We start from the raw sequence: 18,745 nt of genomic DNA, 5'->3' as shown, positions 1-18,745 counted from the left end.
ATATTTTTATGTCTTTCCCTTCCTTATAGTTCTTGTCAGCAACAGCTTAGTACTCTTAGCCTCTATTCTCAATAAAAAAACTGCACACCTGCCTTAAATTACTGATCTGCCTTCTGCATGTTGACATGGAAGTCAGTTCCATGTGAATATTGGTGGGGCTTTTCCAGACTGCCACTATGCATAAGGTGCTCCTTGGAGGTGACCTGGAAACACGCTTCCATAACAGCGTTTATGATACCATAAAGTTTGATATGGCTTACTTATAAGTTAGTATGCATCAGAATGTAGCTCTAGTGTTTCACTGATTTCCCCGGAGCATTGGAAAGAATGTAAAGAGAATGCAAAATGGAGGTGACAATCACTTTGCATTCTGTTGTAGTGTCCAGGGGGAAGGGAGGGTTGCTTGCCTTGAGGTGAACTGAAACTAAGCTCTTCTAAGCCTCTGGAGAGAGTTTGATTGATTGATTGCCTGCCTGCCTGCCTGCTGCAGCTCTCCTACATTACAGTGGTAAGCAAGTTTGAGGAAAAGAATGTTTTTCCTTTAATTTAAAGGGCCCTTCTCATCGCATTGAGATTAAACAGTGGATGAAAAATCCGTGGATAATTAAGTTATACCTGTAATTAACTGAATATTTTCTATCTTTGCTAGAAGTCAAATCAAGTTTCACTGTGCATTGTTGAAGCTTCTAACATTTCAATTACTAAATGACGTTTAAACATTTCCTAGCTCTTTATTCAAATAAGCATTTTAGTTAAACTGTTTGGAGTCAGGAGTATTCCTTATTCATAGCAGTTGGAATGAATTCTGAAGACATTTGCAGATGTTTTCTCCATTAATGAGCTCACACTAGCATTTTCCCTTAAGAAAAGGCTAACCAAAAGGAGGCCTGAAAGGAATGTTGGTATATCAGCAGTAGAGGCCCATTTATTAAAAAAGACATTGAGTGTCCAATCCTATGATCATGAAATGCTGACAGATCATGTGATCCATTAGCATAATACCACCACTGCATCTGCAAAGAGCCATCCAGCTGAGCTTTGAGTCTGTGTGGCTCAGCATCCTTTACAGTCAGCCCCCCAAAGGACCATGTGTGTGTGAGAGAGAGGAAGATTAATTGTGTTGTGTGGAACTCCTTGCCACAAGATGTTGTGCTGTACTGTATACCTTCAAAAGGGGATTGGGCAGATTTATGGAGGAAAAAGTCCATCATGGCTGTCAAATCATGATGACATGATGACTGATGCAGCCTCTGGGTTTTAGAGGTAAGCCTGTCTCAGAACGCCAGATGCAAGGTAAGTGTCAACAGAATATAGGTATCTTATTTTGTGTGCTGCCAGTGTGAGATCAGGAAGCTGGACTAGATGTGCCCTGGTCCTGAAGCAACAGGGTTCTTCATATTTTCTTGTGTTTCTGAATAAGGAGAACACTTGGCACCATCTTTTTTATGTTTTTCGTAGTACCTGATTTAAGCTGCATAGGTGTGTTTCAGAGGGCAGCTCTCTGGAGAGTACAAGGAGACAAAGGGGGTGTGTCAGGAGGCTCTGGAGGATGTAGCATTATGCATTACTGACACTGGTGGGGCTTCTCCTGACTGCCACCATGCATGGGTGCTCCTTAGCAGTGGCCTGAAAGCACACTTCCATAACATTGTTTAAGACTTCCTGAAATGCACTATCCCTAGAATGCTACTTCTGGCAGTAGAGACCAAGATTAGATTGGGTGTGGTAACAATAAACAACAATGACTTCCCAACTCCTTCCACTGGATTGTGCTGCTGACTTGGAACAGTTTGATATTCCAGAAAGTATCACTGTGAAATGTAAGGGCATGGCTTATATTGCTGTTGGTCTGCAGACTGACCTTCATTTCATCCTTCATTTTACACAGTAGTACTGTGTAAGTTGTTAATGTTACTCATTATGTAGATACCACACCACATGACTGGCACAGACTAAACATAATGCAAAATGGTTGGATACTTCAGTATCGGATAAAATGTCCCTAATAATTCCAATAAGAGTATCGCAGCCCAATTCTGAGCTGCCCGGAGCTCCCGGCTCCAGCGGCTCCACTGAGGGCTGCCACCAGATCCTGCACCTCCCGCACTACCGCAGGAGGCTCCTTGGGAAAAGGGGACGTTCATCTCCTTCCCCCGAGTAAGGGAAGCAGCCCTGCAATGGGGCTACTCACTTTAGCGGCAACCAAAAGGTCGGTACTAAAGTAAAGGTGCTCATGTAGGGCGAGCAGCCCTGCACGAGCGCCTTGGATCCTGCAGAGCTCAGCTCTGTGGATCCACCTCTCCCCTCCCCTGACACACCTCCCCCATGCCCCCAGCCATGCTTCCCCCATCCCCGGAATGCCTCCCCGGCCACACCCCTGGCCATGCCCCCGCCTCCCGTTCCGAAGCCCAGTGGTCCAGGAGACCGCGGAGCTGTGGAACTCGGGCAACTGCCGGGTGCTAGCCCAGCGCCAACTGAGGTCTGCAGCACGGAGCCATGCTGCGGACCTCAGGACTGGGCTCTCAATTAGTTGGTAGACAACTGAAGTCCTTTTGTATTGCTTTATTTCCCTCAGGGTAAAAACTTAGTTTGGCATTTCCTATATAATTTTTCCTAAATATAATATTAAAAGCATCAGCAAATCTCAGCTACCAGCTTGACAACGACCTTAATACTTCACGTTCTGTCATATCTAAGATTAGCCCTTCTTTTGATTTCTCAGTGGTTTGGTTCATTTTCTCCTCATTCTCTGTTCTGGTATGAGCTCATTCTCCTTTAAAGTTCATCTCCAAAAGCTCTGCTCCAGGCACCATCCATTTGGGAGGTCAGGCTGTCAGCAGTAAGAAGCAGGGACTTTCTCAGTGGTTGCTCCAACTTTGTGGCATCTTCTCCTCCAAGAGTTTTCCTCCTTGGCTTTTACACATTCCTGTAAGGTCCATCTGTTTTCAAAACTCTATGATGTCCTCTAATTTTTGACTTGCCTGTATTCACATTGTATGCTTTAAATATGTTATTGCTTGTTTGTTGTATGTGAAGTTCTTTTAAAAAATGTTGCAAGCTACCTTAATTGAGAAAAGCAGAAGGAGAATGTTTGGAATAAATGCTCAAAATAAAATATTGTTTCCCACAGGTTTCCTGTATCTGAAGAATTATCATTAGTCTTTGGTACTATGTCTGAGTGGACTGAAGCACTCAAGTCCACTGTGCCCTCACTCTCTCACCTTGCATTATGGTCCATCTGCCAAGAGAATGTGTGCCGCAATGGAGGGACTTGCCGTCATATCAGTCTTCCTGGTGGTGTGACCTCATTTCAGTGTGAATGCCCACTGCATTTCACTGGGCGTTTCTGTGAAAAAGGTAATTGTGCTTCACTTTTCCTTTCTCCATTCATTTTCGAAAAGCTGTAGTTATCTATTACCATTCATTCCATGTGGACTATGTACATTTATCAGCTTTCTGAAAATATAGTTGTATAAAAACTACTACTTGACTTAGATCAGCTTTTCTAACCACATCTATTTGTACTGGTTTTATCCTTGTAAAACTGCAGCTATAGATGTCTAGCCTTTGTTATTGGTATCTCTCTCACAGTAGTAAAGTAATATCTTCAACAAGAGAATGTCCATGAATATATTTTGTTCACATAACCTTTTGCCTTCCTTTGGGGAAAAAATGTGTTGTGAATAGGTCTCCCATTTTGTACAGATAAGTTGTTGGCAACCTTCAGTCTCGAAAGACTATGGTATCGCGCTCTGAAAGGTGGTTCTGGAACAGCGTCTAGTATAACAGACGCTGTATAGACAGCTGTAACTAGCTAGCTGTAACTAGCTAGCTGTAACTAGTGTCTGTATAGACGCTGTAACTAGACAGTCTAATATAACAGATAAGTATACATGAGGCAAATAAACACCTGCACAGTTTTCACATGTGACCCTAAGTGCATGGTTCCTCTATTGTGTACACCACCTATGTAGGAATAATATGCATAATGCCATGTGTGAAGGAACCATTGCCAAGATCCAAGCAAATACTTTGAGGGACTCTTCCCAACTTCAATTCCTTTAACCAATTCAGAATCAGGGACAATATCAGGGAGCATCTACTCTTACAGGCCATCCCTATCCCGTTTCACTCCATAGCATGCAGCTGCACCAACAGAGTGGGCGCTGCATGCTATAGGCAACCAGAAGGCCAGTGAGAGATATGGGTCCTTTCAGAGTTGTGCCAGCTATTTAGCTGGAATAAATCCAGGAATAGGAAGAGGGCAGGTCCTGGCTGGGAAAGGGGAATAGGATCCTCCACATGTTGCTGTTGCTGGTATCCGCCTCCTCCCTCCCCCCAGCCATTCGCAGTTCTTTCCCCAAACCACCATGGCCTACCCCTGATCCACATTACTTGCTCTGGTGTGGCCTGGGTGGGCCATTGACAGGCAAGTGGAGCCTACAGCCATTCATAACAGCTCTGGAGTGCATTTCACCCTGTCATAAATGGATTTAGGGCAGTAGACCACATGATCTGTATTGCAGTGGATCATGAGATCCACTGCTGTAAATGGATAATAGGATGGGCCTGTTAGAGAAATCTTCTCATCCTAGAGTCCCCTGCAAAAAGAACTGGATGAGTTGTAGAAGACTCTCCTCTTCTTCTTTCTCTTGCACAATTGTTAGTCTTTAAAGTACCACAAGTCACTTTTTAAATTTTTTTCCTACAGACATATTTAATTATAACTGTCCAAGTTTCCTGTGCATTTTTAGTTGCCCTAAGAATGCATAATTAAATTATCTTTGAAGTTTAGTTTATATTTAGTTAAACTAATTGAAATACTGGGGTAACTGTTAAAAGAAAAGATAGATATTATAAGGCAATACGGTCAATATCTGTTGCTTTCTGTACTTTCGGTCATAAGTCTCTTATTCAATTACTTCCCAGAAACTTCATTTCCTTGATATGTTTGGTACTTGGCTCAAATGACTGTGAGCATCAAAGGCGCGTTCTCCTTTTGTTGACGCTGGATAATTTCCATTAGCGTGATTGGGAATTACTAGTGTGTAGCAAAATGAAAGAGTGCCCATATTATAATTAAAGCTCTAATATCCTTCTAATAGACTTTCTATTGTATGGAATAAGTGCAGGGCAAGTAGAGCCAAAAATGCTCTTGCCAGATTGTCAATATATCTGAAAGTAATGGAAATCCAGCCCACAATGCTGACTGAAAGTAGGTCATCATTATACTGTATGTGAATCCAATAAATGACTCTTGGCTAGTCCTGGTTAACGATGCCTCAGATATCAAGGAGTATTAATTTTTTTAATTGCTCTCCCCATGTTTGTAATAAATTAAATAGCAATGATACTTTTCAAATTGTGGTTGGTAAAGAACTGACTAGTGGGAATGTTTCTGAACACGTCAGTAAGAACTTCCAGCGTTACAAAATCTATAAAGAAAGACGCCTGAAAGTCTGAAACCTTGAAGATCTGTTAGTCTTTCAGGTTCCACAAGACTGTTTTTTTCTGGAGCTAATGCTCTGTAGCCAACATTGCTCATTTGCATGCGCATGTGCCTATCCTACATGTCTCATTAACATGCACATAATAAATTGAGGGAATTAGCTATACTTGTAGAGCAAGAGCAGTCTGATCATTTGGGGATCATTAGATAGAGGTGCAAACAACCTCAAAGTGCCTCTAATTAGACTACCAGCAAGCACAAGACTGAACTTTTAAAAGAGGATAGGCAGCCCAATCCTATCACCCCAACCATCCATCAATGCAGCAGCACCAAAATGGCAACCACTGTATCCTGTAGTGGTGGGGCAGCCCAGGAGGTCTCATCTGGGTAAGAGAACAATTGTTCCTTTGTGCAGAGGTAGGCTTCTGTGGCACAAGTGGGTCAACTTGAACCTATGGCAGCCGAATAGCAATTGTAAGTCTATATTACCCCATGCCACAGGGTCGGGCCTGGGAAGAGACTTAGGATACTTGCGGCAGCGCCACCGATCCTTCCCACCTCCCAGGACCTGATCCACCCATCCCCTGCCTACTCCCTGCCTTCCCCCACCCCATTTCAACCCTTCCCTGCCTCTGTTCTGCCCTCCCACCACCCTTCCTTCCCTTTCCCATTAGCGTACCTGCTCCAGTAAGCAGGTAATCTTCCGATGGTGGGACTGGGAAGATGCAAGTGGGAAAGCCCCAGAGGTCTCCTCCAGGTAAGGGATCATTTGTTCCCTTGTCTGGATGTAAGCCTTCATTGCCCCACTGGATTACTTTGACATGCGCCAGCAATTTTGCAGGTCTGAGTGAACTCAGGAAAGTGGATTGAGGCTGGGAAGATAGATAGGACATTGGCAACAATGCTGCCAACTATACCATCCCTTCCCAGCCTTGATCCACCCCTCTCTCCACCCAGCAAAACATTCAAAATGTGTAAAAGCATTTAAGCTATTTAAAAATAGTTTATGAAACTGAAAAGTTTCAAAATGCTCTGTTTTGATCAGACTTAATTCTGAAAGTAAAATTTCCGTCCATTTCTATTTGTTTCTAAGAATGTAGGAAAGATGTACTTCACTGAATTCCTTTTTGCCCTTTCTCTGCACAAGCATTTAACGCAATGCCTCTGTCTCTTGCCTTCCATTAAATGCCATTCCTTACAAAATAAATATATGCTTGGGACATGAAAGCAGTCCTTCCGCGTTTACAGAGGAGGCTAGAAAATGTAATTCACTTAACAGCCTCCTTCAGCTCATCAGTGTTAAATGATTTGTAATTAACTACTTTCCTTGGCTTTTTGTTTATTGTCTTACATGATGCAACAGCTTGTCCAGTCCCTGAAGAGAAAAGATTTTTGGTCTGAAGTGTGAGTCGTGACAGATTTATTTGCATGCACAAGCCATTTTTTCCTCTGATCCCTTTTAGAGAAGCCTCTGGGAATAACAGATGGTATGGGTAGGACTGAGCAAGAGATGTGTATCTTTATTGCGAGTGATAAAGAAAAATCTCAAAACATCAAGCCACCTCTAATACCTTTGTATTTGCATATTCAAGGTCCGAAATATCCAAAGGAGGCAGCATTTTCAAAGCCTCGCCCTTGTGCACATTATCATGATGGCATTTAAACTGTCATCTTTAGCACCAAGTTGGATCTGTGTTGAGGCTGTGGCTCAGTGAGCGGAAATTGCAGCCACCTGCGGCAGCTTCCTCTTACTGCAGAAGTTCACCTTCAGTTCTACTCTGTATTTGTGAGTGACTAGCTGCTAGGAGCTTTGTTGGAACCATTTTCTCCTTAAAATACACAACTTCATTGTCCAATGAGTGTGTTTCTGTAATGGAAGATCAGAAGATCATCAGGTGGATGATATGGTGTTGACAGTGATCCCATGTTTTGACAGCTGTTTGATAGCTCTGGGAAAGGCAGGGCTGGCTCCACAGCTGTAATCAATCAAGGCCAATGGAGACCTGGTTGGACACCTGAGCTTCATTTGACCTTGATGGGGCTTGGAATGAGCTAAGGAGGTAGCTCACAGCTGAGCTGCATTTGCACTTAATGGGACACAAAGGATAAAAAGCAGCTTCAGAAGGACCAAAGGAGCCGGGGGAGCAGGACGCTGACCCAGCCGGACGCTGACCCAGAGGGAAACACAGACCCTGACCCAGAGGGAGACACTACCTGACCCGGAGGGAACCAGAGCAAGAGGGCTACCTGACCCAGACCTACAGGAGAAGGGGACTGCCAGGACTTTGCTGGAGGACACAGAAGACTGCAGAAGACTGGACTGTGCTTTGGAGACCGGATTGGACTTGAATTGGAGGCTTCAGACCTTTACCCACTGAGTTAAGTGGAGTTTTGGGGAGGGAAAGCCTCTGGAAAAGGGGATTTGCAGGAAGTGTCTGTGTTCATAGCAATAAATTTGGGTAGTTGCTATAGATAAGGAGTTCTGTGTTCATTCCTTTGCACACCACAGCGGTTGTTCTAGAGATAAAGAGGGTGTTAATTAGCAAAAAAGTGGGCATTAGAAGGGAGTTGAGATATTTGGACGGGATAGTTTCTTTTTTGGTCAACGTCCCCCAACCCCACATTGACTAGCCCTTAGCCATGTAGTACAGGAGCGAAGTACATGATCAGAGCAGTTGCATGATATCTTCACTTCACTTCCTTTTTCATTTGCATTCTGCTTTTCTGTATTACAGTTTTCAGGGCAGTTTGTCACTCAGATATGACCGTGCAATAACAATACATTATTACCAAATCATACCTATGCCAACTCAACTCCACCACAATAAATCATAATGGAAAATGTAACTTTGGCTTGCCACACTTACATCCAGCCATACTAAACTCAAGAGAGGCAGCAGGGTGACCGGTTTTCAGCAAGATACCTGCTGTGTGAAATGCCACACAGGTAAGCGGTTCTAACCAGCCCAGTGTCAAATAGGACCTTGTTGGTCAGATTCTGAAATGATTTTGTTAATTGACAAGCTGAGCACTGGTGTAAGCACCGTTGTCCTGCCTGCCTTGTCATTCTGTTCAAGTTCTCCAGCACAGGAAGCATAAGGGCAGACATACTCACGTTGTGTAAGATGGCTGCACGTAGGCAGATGGCTGTCTTCTATTGTAAAGTTCAGCATGACAAATTTAGACTATCAGTGCCTGATGCTGCAGGGGAAAACATACGTCTATGGTTATTAATTGTGGGATTAACATTTTTGAGCAGGCACAAAGTTTTTAGGATAGTATATATTTTTTCTAATAAATGCTAAGCTAAAGGACTAGTCAAACAAAACTCAACGCAATACAATGGAGGAATTTTTTGTTTTAATATACTATATTATCTGTGTATATTATGCATCCATCTGTCTTTAGGTGGATGCGTAATAACCATACACAAAACTCTGAATGAAATGGGAAGCATTTTTTTCCAGTATTTTGGGGTAATTGAGCAGCATTTTAAGTACAAATTGTGGTTTTAGGCTTCACTCATGCAAGTATGTATGAGCATCTAAATCCTAAGTGCTTGAAAGCAATTGGAGTTTCTCATCCCGTAAGTAAGGCACGTTGTTGCAGCTGGGAGGGGATGATGATCTGGAGTGTGCAGCGATAAGTATCCCACCGAGCAACAAGAAGGTATTCTAGGATGGGAGGGGGGGGTGAAACTGGTTGGGAAGGGCAGCCAGGGGTGGCTCAGATTTGGGAGAGGAGAGGACACAGCAGCATAGCTGCTGCCAAATGCTAAACAGCTGAGGAGAGCCATCAGGACAGCTGGGGCTCTAGCCCTCTGGCTGCTTCCCCAGTTCTGCAGGATACAATGGAGGCTGTTTCGACACCACTGTACTGTGGCATGGCAGCCGGGGCTACGATTGGGCCCTAGGAGAAAGAAGATGTCACAGACATCTTGAACAGAGGATTAGAAGAAGGTGGCTCAGAGACGGAACAGATGACTTTGCCGTCCGTTCCATAATGTTAGAGTTTGAAGCAGCTAACGGTGTCTCAGCAGGTCTTCATGAGCAATGGTGTAATTGAACAGAATGTCACCACCCTCAAAGATGTATGAATATGGGAAGTAGTCAGTATCTATTTAATGTAAAAGCCACCAAACCATAGAGCCAGGGCTGGATCATCCATGAAGTGAACTGAGGCAGCTGCCTCAGACAGCAGTTCGGCAGATCTCCCTTAGCCAATCTCCATTATTCCACTCATCTCCACTGTTCCTCCTCTTTCCTCTTCTCTTTGACTACCTGGATTAGAAATGGAAGAGAGAGGAGACCTCTCTGCCCTTTCCGATCCAGGTTGTGGGAGAAGCAGAGGACCAGGTAAGAGGAGTAAGAATTGTGCACACCCGCCTGGGAGTTTAGAGCAAACATCAGCAGAAGCCATCAAAAAAAGAGCAGCCTTGGGAGCATGTGCTGTGTTCCAATGCATTCTTTCATTTATTAGTCTATATTACGTTTAAAAATAAAGCCCTGTAACTATTGTTGAGGTTTTGGGAAAACACTAAGACTCGATGATAGAATGACTTCTTGCCATCTATTAAAGTCTGTCAGCTCTTTGAAAGATGACTTTAAAGGCTATTCCAAGTTACAGATAAATTAGGGCAGAGCTATAAATTATATATCTGGGTGCTCACATTCTGACTATTACTCCAGTTGCTCTTCTAGCAGTTGTAAAAGTGGGATGCTGGGAACACTTCAATATTCCAGTCAAGATAATTTGATACTGTATGACTCGACAAAACGCAGTGTTTGTGGATAAAAGCAAATGAAAGCTTTTCAAACAGTTTCAAGATTCTCGAGTATGTTCTCATGGCCTTCAACTGGTGTTTTGATGTTCCTCTAAACAAACACCGCACAGCCAACACTCTCTTTTTTTAGCATCTTGTCAGTAATGCTTGTTTTGCACATCAAATAGCCACAAATCTGGGCCTGCTGCCTTTAAGAGTAACTCAAAATTGACATAGCCATTCTATTGGCCAGCTACCCCTGCACATATGTACCCACATGAGCTATCTACAAGTGTGAGCAGCAGGGCTGGCTCATTCATGAGGCCAACTGAAGCTGTTGCCCCCTGGTGGGGGGCACCTATCTGTGCCTACTCTCCTCCACCGCTCCTCCTTCTTCCAGTCCCAAGATTGGAAAAAGAGCAAGATAGAGAGGAAGAGAAAATATTTTGCACTTCCCTGTTATTGCTTTATTGTACCACTGTTTCAAGCAACAAAGGGCTCAATCCTATCCAGTTTTCCAGAGCAAATGCAGCCGTAATGCATCCCCAAGATAAGGGAACAAACATTCCCTTACCTGGAGGAGGCCTCTGTGAATGCCCCACCATCACAGCACATGCCTAGTTGGCACAGCTGCATCAGTGCTGGAAAGTTGGATAGAACTGGGCCCTCAGTGCCTAAAAAGCAGTTTATTTCCGATTACTAGTAATACAGCAATAATGCTTAGCACTTGTATAGTGCTTGAGAGCATTCAAACACCTCATGTGCATTAACTAAGTAAGTCATTACAGCAGCTTTGTAAAATAGATCAATATTGATATCGCCATATTGCGAGGGGAGGGGAACTCTGGCTTCCAGTGAACGTAATGAATTTATGGCTGACATGAGATTTGAACTGGAACTCCTCTTCTTAGATCTGACAAAATGCTGCATATATATTGGGATTAGAAATTGAGTCAGGCATCTTGAGTATAGAGATGTATTTAAAGAAGAAGCTTTAATGGTTAATATAGGGCAAGCTGAAATGAAACAAAATAACTTTCTCTGGTGCCTACAGCCACTTTCTATCTTTCCCAGTTTTCAATTTCTGTCATTCTAACAGCCTCTTTTCTGAATCCCTTTGAAAAGCTATATGCAGGCTGATTTTATTGATAAGAGGCTTTGGAGACTTTAAAAAAATTACACTGAAAAGAAAAAAAAATTGCCGTTTCCAACTCCGTTCCCTCCCTTTCAGTGCTGAATCAAGCAATTTTGACTGCCTGGGGTGTCAACCTTCAGTGTGATTGTATGCAAAGAACTACTGTCTATGAAATTAATTCAACTCAGGGGTTCACATGTGCTGGAAAACAAAACAAAAAAAGGGATGGAGGAATCCAAGTGCAAATATGAAATGCCAGCATTTACCTTTCCATGGCAGTCATTACATTCTTGGATTACACCCATAGTCAGAGCTCTGCTTCCATATGTACCACAATTCTCCTTTCTATGACATCTAGCTTAGAGATTCCTGGGTTTGCTTATGCAACTGCCTTCTAGAAGTAGGAGATTAATTTCATGGCTCTCCAGAAGGAAGGCCAGAAGTCAAGAGAACATTGCAATACCCAACCATAGAGGAACTCCCATTTCCAGTCTCTGTCCTAAACTACAACACCAGTCAGAAGTAGGAATAATTGACAATAAACTCAGTTCAATAGCAGTTAAATATCATCTTGATAGTGTTCTCCTGTCACTAAAGGCAACACAGCCCTAGTTAGGATTGAGCTGTCAGGCTACAATCCCATGCACACTTACATGGGAGTAAGCTCCATTGAAGTCAGGGAGGCTTATTTCTGAGTTGATATGCATAAGATTGCACTGTAATGTTGTCAGCTTCTTTCTCACTTCATTTTGCCCTTCCATGTGCTCTGAGTAGATTCTTGATAGTATTCTTATAGGAGAAGACCCGAATGCAGCTCAAGGCAGAAGTCAATATGGTCTATCCATATAGTGCTCCCTCATTCTTAGACAGTGTTTCAAAGTAGCCAACCACCAAAATCCCTAACGCTTTAGCCATGTAGACTGTATTCAGGGTTGTATGTTCTTTTCTATCTTCTACTGCTCTTCAAAATGGCTGTGCTTAAGCATTTCACAGGGCATGCTTCAAATGTGTGTAAGAGGCTATTATGTGATATCATATGTTGACTTGGAATTAAGTCCCTATTATTTTAACTGCAATCAATTTTTTTTATACAGGCTGTGCCTTGGTATCCATGGGGGATCCATTCCCAGACTCCCCATGGATACATGAATCCACGGATTATCAAATCCGTAGATTGCGGCAGCTATCCTCTGTTCGTGACCAGAGCTGTGCTCTGGCTGCATTTGGAGGCCGTTCTGAGAGCCAGGGAGACCATGTGTGGCCGCCCCGGCCCTCAGGAGGCCTCAGGAAGGCCGAAAATCAGCACTTCTTGTTTTTGGCTAAAAACCAGAATTCCCGCTTTTCCACTTTCTGGAGGCCATAGAAAGCCTCAGAAGGGACTCCAAATGCAACTGGAGCACCACTTCTGTAGGAAAATGCAATAAAATAATAATATAAATTCATGGATAAAGAGACTCCACCTGTACAGTGTTATTTTTATTAAGGGCCCAGTCCTATCCAAATTCCAGCACCGGGGGGTGGAGCTAACTTTCAGCGAAGTTGCAGTGAACTTTGGGGGTTCCCGAAGAGACTGCGAAATAGATATGTTTTCATGTGCCTAAACAACTAAGGCACGCTTCGGTGCCAGGAAGACGGTAAGAAGAGCTGAGAGCTTGAACGGGGGTCCTTAGAAACAGGCAATTTCAAGGATTTCTCTCTGTTTTGCTCTGTGCTGAAGCATATCTATCCCGGGCTTTGAGAAGCTCGGAGAGCTGAAAACCCGTCCTCCCATGGCCTAGATACAACAACATCGCAGCGAAAAAAGCTATTAAGAGTGAGTGAACTTGGCTCGTTAAAAAGTTTTACTGAGAACTGTAAGAAAGAAGTCTGGAGGAGGAGGAGATAATTCAAGATTATTCACGCTGGCCATTAGCCACCCGGGGGGGGGGGGGATAGATGAATTGGTATTTCCCCTGCTGGAGTAAGTACAAGTTTATTTTTTTTTTTTAATGGTATGTACCGAAGAGAAATAAGTAATCTTCAATGAAGGAAATAAAGTCTACCTTCATTTTCCCAGCAAAAAGCCTTTATTTAAGCCTGGACACTGCTGGTTTTGGTTTTGGTTTCTCAGCAAGAGGCTTTAATTTTTTTTTCCTTTTTTTGGTTATTTAAAGGCATACTAACCTAATTTGACTGTGGATTTGATTGATTTTTTTTGGGATATAAAAATTTGGAAAGTAGCCCTGGATATAAAATTAGAAAGTAGCCCTGCAGGAAGTGGCTCAAGTTGGTGTTGATAAAAATGGCTTTTGAAAATCTAAAAGATGATCATGAAAGCCAGGCCTTGGTGGACTTTCTGATGGATTTTAGAAGAGAAATGGAGCAACAAGTCAGAGAACTCTCTGAACAAATTGGGCAAATAAGCTCCTCCCTTGTAAACTCGCGGGAACAGATTATAAACAATAGAGAAGAAAAAAGAATGGATCAGATGTCAGGTGAAGTTAAAGAAGTGGAGTATTTTGAAATGGGACAGGAGATGGAAGAAGCAATTGTCATAATAACTGGGAATCTTAAGGAAGAAAAAAGACGAAATGTTCAGAGAGCAAGCTGTCTCAAGAAGAGGAAGAATTTATGGATTGAATTCAAGAATAACAGGATGAAAAAGAAGAAGAAAAAACAGAGGGGGGGACTTAAGAAGAAAAAGAAGAACTGGAAGAACCAGTAGGAGGACTAAGAGGGAACACCAATAAGATAGAGTACAAAGTAAACAATAAGAAGAAGGGCGAAATGGTTAAATAATAAATAGAATTTTTTTTAATATATTAAATTAAAATAGATGCAAATGAAAATTTGAAATATAAATATTGCGGAAATTAAGTGGTATTAAGATAAATATTTTATTAATTAGATTAAACTAAAGTGGATGAAAAGGGAATTTGGAATATAAGTATCGTGAAAATTAAAGTGGTAAATATATGAAATAAATTAGATGGAATTGCAATTTTGGAATATAAGTATTGTGTAAAATATAGTGGTATTAAGACAAATAAAAGGGTTATTTTATAAAAAAGAAGGTAGATAAAATAAATTATAGATGTCAATTTATTTTGGAGAAAATATTAAACCTGTATTTTGGGTTAATAAATATGTGGTGGATAAGCGAAGTATAATATTATTGTAATTGGAGATATTTGTTTTTAGATGTGATATTAGAAATTAAGAATCAGATAAGAGATTGTATTTTAGAGGTTAGTTTAGTGGTAAGAAGAGTTTATAAGTAAAAATTTGAAGCCTTTTTTGATTGGATAGTTATGGAAAATGATGTATAACATGTTATAAGAGATATTGAAGGAGGTAATACCATGGTAATCGGAGACTTCTTTTTTAGATGTCATATTAGAAATTAAGAATCAGATAAGAAAGATTTTATTTTAGAGACTAGTTTAGTGGTAAGAAGATTGTATAAGTAAAAGTTTGAAGAGTTTTTTTTTATGATGGGATAGATAAGGTTAGAGGAAAAATATGGAGTGTTAAAGTATTAACCAGTTGGGTTAAAGAATATGATAATTTTTGTATTGATTATTAATTTCGTTTGGATTAATGTTTGTTGTAATCGATGGCCACCACCCTCGTGTGTAACCTATGTAGTCCTAGCCCTAAGTCTATCCAATTTTCCTTACCTGTATCTGTAATAAATAAATAAAGCATTATACTACAAAAAAAAAAACAAACAAATTCCAGCACCGATGCAGCCACAATGCAGCCTTAAGTTAAGGGAACAAATGTTCCTTTACCTTGAGGAAGCCTCCATGATTGCCTCCCCACTGCAGGATGCAGTGCATGCCCTACTAGAATGGCTGCATCAGCGCTGGAAAGTTAGATCAGATTGGACCCTATATGTATGCATGCAACCTTAGTTAAGAAAAAAAATTGCATAGTTTCCTAGTATTATTCTGAGAACCTTATCCTAGAATATGGTCTGGTTTCTTTATCTGTATCTGTATCTGTTTTGGGGAATACAGAGAACCCTTTCCACCGGTGCGATACACCTCTATAATAGTGGCCACATTCTGGTTTGTTTTGTAATACTCTTAAAATTCTGAAGGCATTCATTTCTTACATCTATATATAATGCTCTTGAAATGCTGGTCATGAGGTTGACTGTCGGCTGAATCCTACCTGCCTTTAATGCTAGCAGAAAGTGTGTTCCACTGGTGTAAATCGCTTTATGGCCGTTCCAAATGTAACTAGGTCAGTGTGTAGGGCCTTGCCACCGCCGCAGATGGTGAGTGGACCGATCCACATAAAGACAGACTTCAGTCACTCACCAGTGCAGGTTAGCTGGTTCAGGGGGTTGGAGGGAGGCAGGGAGGGGGTTGAATGGGTTGGGGTGGGCAGAATGGGGCAGTGATGGGGCAGAGAGAAGGACAGATCAGGTCAGGGAGGGGACAGGTTAAGCAGTGGAAGTGCACATTGAATCCTGACACCCCCTTTCCTGGGTCCCATCTGCCTTCATGGATCAACTTGGACTTGCGCCAGTGATATCACTGGTGCAGGTCTGAGCTGACCCATAGTGAATGCTGGGGTTTTTCCCTAAGTGACTAACCTGAGTAGGCCTCCAGTGGCCAAAACACCCCTGAAGGATACAGCACTAGCCTTGCTAGCCCCGCTGTATAGCAGCAAGAGGAGTTAGGATTAGGTTGTCCATTTGTGGTTTGCATTAACTTGGCCACACACAGGAATAATTTCATATTGTTTAAAAACATATGTGTTTTTAAAATAACTATTTGATTTTTTTTCCCACACTGAAATGAACAATTTATTATTATAAGCCCAACTGAGGAAGAAGAAAAATTAAACAATGACTTTAAGTGAACTTTGAAGGCATGAGATCTTAATAATCTGCCAACAATGACAATCTCATTTTTGCTGATTTCTTAATTACATCTACTGAGAGGAAACGTGCAGATATGCTGCATACTTTATTTTATGACATAAAAAGTGCCTGCTTGATTGGTTTGTGCTGGAACAAGAGCTGCTGAGCCAGGCTGCTACATCATGGCTGTCCTTGAGGAAAGATCTTACCTTCATTCTTGTCCTCACTGAAGGTTTCTGTGGTATAATAAGTCCCAAACCCAGACGATTCAGCAGACATAAGAAATGGCCCAGCAAGAAGACCTTCACAATCCTTGTGCAGCACTGAAATCCTTCAGGGACTCCAAATAAAAGCTGCACACATATTTGAGAATTGGGCCAAATTGATTTGGGGTAGTGAGAGGTGTCTGCTTTCACGGATACAATAGATATGAATGTGTTCTCTTCTGAAATGTGTAGTACAAATCTACCATAGTTTGAATATACGAAGACAATACCCATCTCTTTCTTTTTGCAGGGTATAATTCTCTCTCTCTCTCTCTCTCTCTCTCTCTCTCTCTCTCTCTCTCTCTCTCTGTGGGGGAAAGAAAAAATGCAAAGGGAAAGTGTTAGAAACAGTGTAACAAATGTGTTGCCTCGGCAATTATGCCTGCAGAACGCACTGGCAGAATACTTACACATGCCACTGGTGGGCGCCTTGCAGCCCAGTCCTGATAGGGCCTTATGCTACCAAAACTAACATTCCTTTATGGCTAATGCAAAGTGCAACACTCTATTCCATACGGCAGGGCTTTTCAAACTGGGGTGTTGCGACACCCCAGCCAGAGAGCCCTGGCCACTTTCCCCTTAAGGGGCGGGGGCAGAGGGGGCAGCAGCGACATGATCCCCAGGATCGCGTTGCTAAGGGGGCTGCAGGGACTGGGATTCACTCACCAATCCCTGCAGCAGCCTGTTGGGGATGTGGAGAGCCCTGCGCGAGTGCCTGCAGGGCTCCCCGCAGCTTAAAAAGTGAAAGCACATCGATCGCACTCCACTTCCGGTTTTGCGCCTTCCCAGATCCACCTGTTCTTGTGCTACCTATAGAACTGGCACAGATCCTAGAATCAGGAGAGGGAGAAAGCAGAGGGAGAAAGGAGAGGAAGAAAAAAACATGACCTGATTAACAGTCCAGCAGCATCCAGTGGTGGGCAAGAGCTTCCCTTAGCCTCAGTTCAGTCAAGCACACAGCCATGGAGAGAAGAAACTAAAGAAGCACAAAAGGCAGCAGCAGGGAAGTGCAGCTGCTGCTTCCCCTCTCTTGTTGTCATTTAGTCCTAAGCATTCTCAGTGAATCCCGTACTGTGACAAGGGGGCTTACTGCCATGCATGTATGCTTAGGATTTCAACTAACGTTGTTGACAGCTTGTAATGCCTTCATTCTGATTATGAAAAATCCATTCCCTTGCCAGGCTGCTTCTCTAGTAAGGGGAGGAAGTTGTGCTTTCTCCCCCACCCCCAAGCCTGGCAATGTTGTTATGGGGTCCAGTAATGTCTTGAAATTGAGCTACAATAAGCCGAGCTTTTTTCCATTGGGATGAAGGCTATTTTGGTTTGGCCCATTGTGAATTGGATGGGGGAGGTGGTCATCACTAATTGCAACCCCACATATATAAAATGCTTTATGTATGGATTTTATCCTTTATATATGGAGTGGGTGGCACAGTTATTTTTTAGATACATGAAAGTCTGGTTCTTTTTATCTCCTAATGGGCTATAGCTGCACCAGATCACAGAACATAGTCGTAACTGAAATGCATCAAACAGTTTATTGATTTATGGAAGACATAGCAAGGCACATGTGATAATACAGCAAACAAAGGCACTGAATGAAAGTGAATGAAAGTGACCAACACAAAATCATAAAATGCACTAAATGAGAATTACGATTGAACATGGACAATGATCAAAGTAATAAATGTAAATTAAGCTAACCAATGAGGCATTACTGAATAATATTATTTTGCAAAAGCCCACCTAAAGTCCTGCCCCTTATGTAAAGCCAAAGGCTTGCTAGATTAGTTTCAGACTTCAATCTCAAACATATTCCCCAGAAAACAAGCCTTTTTGAATACAGTAAAATCTCCCTTATCAACCCCGTACAGGACTGCAATGTAAATCCCAGATTTAACCCAATAAGCCTCCTCCACTAAATTAAAGTAAAACAATTAAATTCAGAGTTACTACACTTGCTTGAATCTCTCTGGACTGATTGGTGGAAATGGAGAAAGAGCTTCCAGAAAATAGATGATTAATCCAGAAAAATGGTCCCAAAAGGACAGTTAGGCCACAATCCTGATGGGAAAATTGGGTTTTAGAGGAAAAGGAAAACCATTTAAGGCAAGAATGAGAAATGTAAAAATTTAAGAATATAACAGATCTATAAGGAATATATTAAAAGGGAAAATACGGTGTAAGTATGCCTCTGGTCTCACAGAGAGATTAGAGAAATGCCAGTTTTAAAAATAAAACAAAAATGACCAAAGAATGGGAGAAAAAGACAAAAAAA

The 18,745-nt window shown here is 42.1% G+C and overlaps 1 protein-coding gene across 1 annotated transcript in view; it reads left to right on the top strand.

The window, feature by feature from the left end:
• The window catches only part of EYS (eyes shut homolog), a 556,153-nt gene that overhangs the window by 360,084 nt on the left and 177,324 nt on the right, over positions 1 to 18,745 (top strand). The window contains 1 exon segment of the mRNA XM_066622702.1: positions 3,131 to 3,357. Coding sequence (XP_066478799.1) covers positions 3,131 to 3,357 — 227 coding nt within the window.

Source organism: Tiliqua scincoides, chromosome 1, assembly GCF_035046505.1.
Source record: "Tiliqua scincoides isolate rTilSci1 chromosome 1, rTilSci1.hap2, whole genome shotgun sequence".
NCBI classification, from domain to species: domain Eukaryota; kingdom Metazoa; phylum Chordata; class Lepidosauria; order Squamata; family Scincidae; genus Tiliqua; species Tiliqua scincoides.
Note: the sequence above shows the minus strand (reverse complement) of the source record. Positions and strands in the feature narration are given on the sequence as shown.